Source organism: Orcinus orca, chromosome 6 (assembly GCF_937001465.1).
Source record: "Orcinus orca chromosome 6, mOrcOrc1.1, whole genome shotgun sequence".
Lineage (NCBI taxonomy): Eukaryota > Metazoa > Chordata > Mammalia > Artiodactyla > Delphinidae > Orcinus > Orcinus orca.
In genome coordinates this window covers 32999772-33008185 of record NC_064564.1, presented here as the reverse complement: position 1 = coordinate 33008185, position 8414 = coordinate 32999772, and the positions used below count along the sequence as shown (strand labels likewise).

Sequence of the window (8414 nt, the reverse complement as noted above, 5' to 3'; positions counted from 1 at the left end):
GATCCCACATGCCGCGGAGCGGCTAGGCCCCTTAGCCATGGCCGCTGGGCCTGCGCGTCCGGAGCCTGTGCTCCGCAATGGGAGAGGCCACAACAGTGAGAGGACTGCGTACCGCAAAAAAAAAAAAAAAATGTAGAGCTTAATTCCCTTCCCCTTGAATGCTGGCTGGACTTAGTGACTCACTTCTAATGAATAGAAGTGATGTTGTTTGACTACTGAGACTGGGTCATAAACGGGATATAACCTCCACCTCTCACATCATATTTGCTCTGTGGGAAACCTGCCACCACGTCATGGAGATATTCAACCAGCCTTGTGGAGAAGCACACACGGTAGAGACCTGAGGCTTTGTATCAACAACCAGTACTGGCTGCCAGCCGTGTGGATAGGCTAGTATGCATGTAGATCTTCCAGCTCACCAAGCTATCAGATCCTGGCAGCCCTTACCTACTGTGACCTTGTGAGAGACATGGATCCAGGACCACCCTAAGTTCTTGCCTCACAAAAACTGTAAAAGATAGTAAATGTTTATTGCTGTTTTAAGTCAGTAAATTTTGGAGTAATTTGTTACACAGCAGTAGATAATATCTGTGCTCAGGGTCAGTGGTTAGGTTTCAGTAGAATACTTCATGATTATAAGTGATTGAAATGTCTGAGGTTCTTTATATCGTATATTCTAATATGAAAAACCAGTTTTGAGTGCTGTGTATAAGGCATTACTTAAAATAAATATGTAGGCCTGAAAACAAAAATGCAAGTAAAATTAATTAGCTAGAAAGTTGTCCCTTTCTACTTTGGGACCCAAAATGAATACAGTCTCTGCATATTCAGAATAGGTTTTCTATAACTATGGTGGGTAATGTTGGAACAAATTACTGAGTAAGAATGAGAGAATCATAATAAAGTTACTCTCTGGGGAATTTTTCCATAGTAGCAATCCAAGGCACAAAGACGGAGGACGTCTCTTGTCAAAGTGGCAGTGAACAAAGTGGCAGAAGAATAAGGAAACTGCCCCTACTCTAGGAACAGCTCTTAGCATCTAACCAGCTCCATGTTGGTCTCATTCCACTAATTTTGTTTTTCTAAACTAGATTTCAAGTCCCTATAAATCATCTTGTTTATGCTTTTTTTTTTTTTTTTTTTGCGGTACGCGGGCCTCTCACTGCTGTGGCTTCTCCCGTTGCGGAGCACAGGCTCCAGACACGCAGGCTCAGCGGCCATGGCTCACGGGCCCAGCCGCTCCGCGGCATGTGGGATCTTCCTGGACCGGGGCACGAACCCGCGTCCCCTGCATCGGCAGGCGGACTCTCAACCACTGCGCCACCAGGGAAGCCCTATGCTTTTTTTTTTTTTTTAACAGCAATAAACCTTTATTGGGATTTTTTTTTTAACAAAATAATTTTAAAAACAAAACCCCCCACATGTAAACAAGAAAGTAAACAAGAAAGTTAGTTAGATTATTATGTACATCCAAGAATCAAAACAAGTTCTGGGTTAACATTCCATAATCCAGTAAAATGTTTTGACCCATCAATGTTCAGGGTAACTGCATTTAATATTATCAATAACGGAATCTTATCTTTGAACATTATAAAATGGTTTATGGATTATAAACTGGAAAGTTTAGGTTTTTGTTTTTCCCACCAATCCATATGCCACATGTCTACTAGTCCTAAAATGTATTGATGTTGTCCATATTAGTCCAAAATATCCATTATCCGAAATTAACCAGGTTACACCTATCTGATCTCCTCCAGAAGTTTTTATGGTGGGATGTGCTAGAACCCATATATGACAACATCATTTTTCAAAGCTAACCTAATTCTAAATTCTAACTAATCTGCCACTTCTTCACTTATTCTCACTTTCTATCCATACATTAAATACCATAGCAACTTTACCTTAAAAAATGCAGCTAATACATTAATACACATTCAGGCAGTAATTTCTGACAAAGTTATAGTTTATTTACCAAGAAAAAATGCTAATTTTTAAAATTTAGGTTGAGTACTGTCATAGTAGTGTTATTTAACTGAGAATGATGGCTTCAATTTAGAGGGTTCAGTGTACACATTAATACAGTTCAAGACTAAGGAGATTAAATTATAACTCATATGGAGAAAATCTAAGTTCTTGGAAGAAAGATCAAAATATATTGTTTTATTACTAAAAAATGTTATTAATTCAGTGTCTCTTTTTGCTAATTATATTTAATTTACTTTTATAAGTTTTACAAAAAAGAGCCTGGATAATTTTTGTAAAAGGCTTCAATTTGAGTTTAAAATGTAATTCTTTTCTGTCAGTTAAAATGATTTAAAGATGTGCACAATATGTTTGTGCTATTTAAGGCAGGTGCCAAGCACATTTTGAAAGGTAAGACACTTACCAACTAGAATGTTCTCCCAAAGGAAAAAAAAAGAAAAGAAAAGCTCATAACAGTTTTTGTTTAAGACAGATGTTTAAATAGCACTCTTCTTTTAGGTAATTTAAAAATAATTTGGCAGGTGAACCACCTATGGTCATAACACATATCGCTTACAAAGGACAAGTTAACAGATACAGAATTAATGATATACTTTTAATATTTTTACAGGTCTCTTTAAGCTGGTGCCTAGTGGCTTTAACAAGATTTGTATTCAGTGAAAAAGATTTAGAACATAAACTACGCTAAGTAATGAATATAATTTCTCTATGCCATGCAGAAGTCAACATTTACACATCATCACTCCTAAACAGTTTTAATTAAAATCCAAACTGTTCCCATTTTTGCATCATTGTCATTCTTTGGCAAAAGATTCAAAACAGCCATGGGTTAGGAAACAACTGTTTACTCATGGTCTTCATTTTTGCAAAATAAATGTGTTTTGTAAAAGGAAATCTGCACTGTGCCTGGTTTATACTAAATAATTATAATAGGCAAAATATAATGGCTTTTTTGATTAATCTACTCCTAAAGCTTTAAGTTGCCGTTCAATCTCTTCATCGGAGATTGTAGCCTTTGAAGTAGAGGCAGATGGTAAGCTTCGGGCTGCTGATGGAGCTTTGGCCATCTTTCCAGAGATTTCAATTCCAATTTCATCAAGAACTTGATTCACAATATCTTGGCTTTCTTCTTCATCATCAGAGCCATCAAAGATGTCATCAAGTGTGTCATTGATCATTTCTTCAGTCATTTCCATTTTCATGTTTTCCTTCTGGAAATTCTGCATTGTTTGTAATGTCTTTTGTGGATCCATCTTCTTGTTAACTGCCTGCATTGTTTTTGCTGTGGTAGACATTGCTCCTGCCATCTTCATCTGGGAGTTCATCACTTTTGTTTGTGTGGACATAGACGTGACTTTTGAACTTACAGCAAAAGTTCTTGTTTTCTGTTTCCTTAGATGTACAAGCTGTTTGGCTAAAACCCTGCAAGCTTCTTTATTACCAATCTTGGCCATTTTCTTAATTTCTAATTCCAGCTGTTTTTCTTGTTTCTCTAAAGCTGCTCGATCTCTGATTATAGCCCTCTGTGTACCTCGTAACTCTCGATTCTGTTCCTTTATTACATCATCCACGGTTTTCTTCTTGAAGAGGGACGCCATGGTCAGGGACTGCGCCCGGGCAGCCCGGCTCGGCCCGGTCCGGCCCGCGACTGGGAAAGAACCGGAGGGAAAGGACAGGCCTTTGGAGGGCTCGGGATGGCGGAGCGGATGGGCCCCTATGCTTTTTTTTTTTTTTAATACCATATTTTAAAATTGAAGTATAGTTGATGTACAATATTATATAAGATACAGATGTACAATATAGTGATTCCTGTTTATGCTTTTGAAGCACCAAGAAGTCAGGTTGGTACTCACCCAACGATGAATGTCTGGTTAGGTTGGTGTCCCCATCACCACGGCTGCCTCCCCAGCTGGCTGCCTGTGCTCACCAGGCACGTTCAACTTTTGTAACGACTGTTGTTGTTGCTACCAGACACAAATTCTCCTACACGCACTGAATGACCATACATAGACACTTACAGCAATCCATTTTGCTTAATACTCAGTGCGCTAAGAGAAATTTAATTCCCAACACAATGCCGTGCTTTGCAGCCCAAAGGTTTCTTTTTCAGTATTAGCAGAGAGAAAGCTGCTAATGTGCTTTCAAATCAGTATGCTGTTCTTCTCCAATTCTGCTTTGTAGCCTTTCCATTCAGTCCATGGTTTCCATAGTAAGTTTGTTAAATGAGCTCTTCAAGATACATTGTCATGAATAATTTTAAGAGTAAAATGGTTTGTTTAAACTATAAGTGCTGGTAAGTAAGCACCTGGTTATGGAAATGCAAGATTTTCCCCTCAAAAAAATCAGTATTTCTCCAAAACCACTAGTGGTTTTCTCAGGGCATCAATTTTCTCTGAAAAAGTAAGAAAAGTTAAAGGACAGGAATAGCTACATGAATAACCAGGGTCTTCCTATGCCTCTGAGTTGTTGTGTCTGACCACAGATATGTTCTTGATGCCTTTTATACACAGTTTCCTTGTGTGAAGCCCTTATGTTAAAAAAAATAACACACACCTGAGGGGAAAAATGAGCATGTATGGATGGTAAAATGCAGACACCAGTGGAAACTATTCTTAAGCTGACAGTTAAAATTCAACAACAGAACCATTAATTTCAAGTAATACAAAAGTAGAATGTTTTTATGTTAGGAGAGAGGATTTTGTAAGTAAGGATCAGAGTGAAAATCAATACTAAATGATAACAATAATAACGATGATGATGATGATGACAATGATGAAGATGATGTTGATTTTAAAAAATCATGAAAACAACATAAAACCCTTTCCCTCTGTCCCCGAACTGTTTGAAGTCTTTTAATTGGAAGGTGAGACCACTGAAGTAAGAGATGAAGGAAGCCTGGGAAGATTTCTTTTTTAAGCAAAGGAGCTTTGTTTAGAAAAGAAATCCTAAGATGGAGGTAGGTAATAAAAGTTTGGGGGATGTGTGCATGCACTGCTGAGTGAATAAAGCTAAGTTACCTACATTCTGCTCCTGTTGAATTTTTGATGGTTAACATGAAAAGAAATGAGCTGTGGCCAAGGGGAGAGGAGGTAAGGGTCATACGGAGTTCAGGGGACCATGTGGCAGAGGTGATGAAAGGCAAATTCATAGATATGAAAAAGGAAAACCTAACGGGGAGATGGGATATGCAGACAGAGGGATATTTTTGGTTACTGGAATCTTGGGCTCAGCAGGGCCAAGTATGGTGGCAAGGGGACAGGTGTCAGAAGGTTTTGGTCCATGACCTCATGACAGGCACCTCTCTCCCTTTCATCACCTCCCCAGCCAAGAGCCCACAGGGTTATCTAAGCACGCTCTCATCCTGCAGTGGGAGCATTACGCATTTGTTCTCACTTTGATCCAAGAGATTAGTGTGTTTTTCACCATGTTCTCTGTGAAGAGGGTGGGAACAAGCAGGATTTATAGGAAACTTAATGGACTCAGCCTACCAGAAGCTATGCTTAGAGACAGAGGGCATTCTCGTTTTTCCCAAAGATTAAGTGAAACTTTGCAGAATGCCAGGACAGGAACCAGCTTCAAGACTGTGTCTGCATGAAGACACACTCTACAGTGGAGACAGAGCCTGGGGATAGCTCATGGACCCAGGGCTTTTAAGGTTCTGTGGGTTACCAAGCAGTCTTGATCATCGTGTGAGACCTCCAGACTTTTGATCAGCCAGGGGACCAGAACACACTTCATGAATAACCACAGAGTATGCGATCAAGTGGTAAGGTAAATGTTCAAGCACATTAAAGGGCCTTATAATCACAGGCCACATTTCTTTCTACTTTCCATGGCTTCACCCATGGTGCAAAGTGACCAGAAGAACTTTATTGATACCATTTCTAGGGTGCTGTGGGAATAGAAGTTGCCTTTAAAAAATGCAGTAGTTAATGACATATTGCACAAAGTGGAGTAACAAAAGCAAGGGTTTAGGCATCAAAACCATGTGCTAAATCTGGCCTGGCTCCTGGCTAAGGGATGTTGGACCAGCTGCTTGACTTCTAAGTGTTTTCCCCTCATCTGTAAAATGAGAATGCTGTTGTTGATGTTGCTTCCTAAGAGCTCTTGGTGTTATGAATAACCCATAAAGTGTGAAGGGTCACGTGAATGTCAGCTGTTCTTGCTATAACTCAGTGTTGGCATCCTTGGTCTCATGAAATCTCAGACCTACCCAGTCTGGCCCATAGCAGGCCTTCTTGGAGTTGGGTGTGACAAGTTCTCCATGAACTTGGTGGCTGCAGACATACCTCAGGTTCCAGGGAAAGCCATCTTCAGAACCCACTATCAGCCCCAATGAGAGGTGGGGACTTCTTTACAGATGTGGTGGGGCAGCATCTTGCTGGGTATCTTGCAGGCTTAGGCAAAATAGGCTCTACTTTACATTAGTTTTTGGAAATTACAAACTGCTTCAGAGGTCTGAGTGTCAATAGTTGTGAAACCGTGATGCATAGAATCGAAGGAAAACCTACTATTTAAAGACTATCACATGATATCGCTTGTATGTGGAATCTAAAAAAAATGGTACAAATGAACTTATTTACAAAACAGAAATAGAGTCACTGATGTAAAGAAACAAACTTATGTTTACCAGGGGAGAAGGGGGGGGATAAACTGGGAGATTGGGATTGACATATACACACTACTCTATATAAAATAGGAAACTAATAAGGACCTACAGTACAGTGCAGGGAGCTCTACTCAGTACTCTGTAATGACCTACATTGGGAAAAAAATCTAAAAAGGAGTGGATATATGTATATGTATAACTGATTCACTTTGCTGTACAGCAGAAACTAACACAACATTGTCAATCAACTATACTCCAATAAAAATTTAAAAAACAAATATCACAGAAAAATGAATAAACATTTTTAATAGAAAAATAAATATATATATTCAATGAATATAAGAAATAAAGACCATCAGGTGTTTCCTCTTTTATGAGAGATAAAGTCTGCATTAATAATTCTTCTATTTGAGAAAAGGATAAAAAAAATCCCTCATTATTGATTTTAGTTTTTCAAAGGTGAAGTCAAGATCCTGCACTGGAATGGAGTTCAAGGCAATGCAGAACTTCATAATTTTCTATAATAAAGTCAAAGATGTTTTCCACTAAAGGTAGAATTGCATTTCTGTGTTTATTCATTTAACTAGGATGCACTGAGCTCCCACTGTGTACCTAACATTCCTCTATGCCCTGAGTGCTGCCCTCAAGGAGCTCATAGTCTAGTGAGACAGAACAGACACCAATGAAACAAGCATATAACTCAGGGGTCCCCAATCCCCAGTCCTCGGCCTGTTAGGAACCTGGCCGCACAGCAGGAGGTGAGCGGCAGGCGAGTGAGTGAAGCTTTATCTGCCGCTCCCCATTGCTCCCCATCGCTCACATTACCACATGACCCATCTCTCACCCCAGCCCGTGGAAAAATTGTCTTCCACGAAACCGGTCCCTAGTGCCAAAAAGGTTGGGGACTCATACTGGGTGCTGTGCATTCAAGGGGAATGTATGATTGTGATGGACCTGGTCTTGAAAGGCTTCCCTGAATAAATGGAAGACGAGTCAGACTTTATAGTCAGAAGGGAGAAGGTGCTCACTTCAGCAGCACATAGACTAAAATTGGAAAAATACAATTAGCATGGCCCCTGTGCAAGGATGACACACAAATTTGTGAAGTGTTCCATATTTTTGCACAACAATGTGAAAGTGCTTAATGCTACTGAAGTGTATATTTAAATTAGTTAAAATGGTAAATTTTATGTTATGTATATTTTACCACAATAATAAAAGGGGAATGGTGTTGGGATGGTTCCATTGCAGACAGAGGGAACAGCAGGTACAAATGTCTTGTGGGGAGAGGGAGCATGGATGAGAGGAAAGCCAGCAGGGCTGGTTTGTCAAGATTTGGAGGATGTTTTATGGCCTGAGATGAGGAGTCACAGGCAGAGGCCAGACCACCACAAACCTGGATACTGATCAGTGGGAAATTGTTGAAGAGCTTTCATAAGGGCAGCAATAGAATTGTGTTTTGAAAAGTTACCATGGACTAGGGTAGACAGTGGGTAGAGGGGCAGTGGATGTGGCTGACCAGTTGGGAAGGTGTCAGAGTCCTTCAGAAGAGAGATGGGTGTTGCTTGGACTAGGGTGTTGAGGTTGAGATGGAGCGAAGCGGATAGATTTGAGAAAAGTCAGAAGGCCAATGGCTGAACTTGTTGAAAGTTTGCTTTGGGAGTGAGGGGAGGAACCAGTCAAGAAAGATCTCCATGTTTCCAGATGGATGGTGGTTCCAGTGACTGGAACAGGAAGCACAGAGAGAAGGAGTTTGGAGAGGTGGGTCATGATTCTTGTTTTTGACATGCTGAGTTTGTGAGCCTCAGGAAGTTTGCAGCTG

General features: G+C 40.1%; 1 protein-coding gene and 1 pseudogene across 1 annotated transcript; one reads left to right on the top strand and one right to left on the bottom strand.

Moving 5' to 3' along the window:
- Positions 1 to 1365: 1365 nt before the first annotated feature.
- LOC101281122 (charged multivesicular body protein 2b) lies at positions 1366 to 3689 on the bottom strand. Its single transcript, XM_004283019.4, has one exon. It carries the CDS (start codon positions 3579 to 3581, stop codon positions 2940 to 2942), a length of 642 nt encoding a protein of 213 aa, XP_004283067.1. The 5' UTR covers positions 3582 to 3689; the 3' UTR covers positions 1366 to 2939.
- A 3923-nt stretch (positions 3690 to 7612) lies between these two features.
- On the top strand, positions 7613 to 7713 carry LOC117197859 (uncharacterized; annotated as a pseudogene).
- The last annotated feature ends 701 nt before the right edge of the window (positions 7714 to 8414 follow it).

Excerpts from the sequence above, each read along its gene's own strand:
- LOC101281122 (XM_004283019.4), bottom strand. The coding sequence starts at position 3,581 with ATGGCGTCCCTCTTCAAGAAGAAAACCGTGGATGATGTAATAAAGGAA.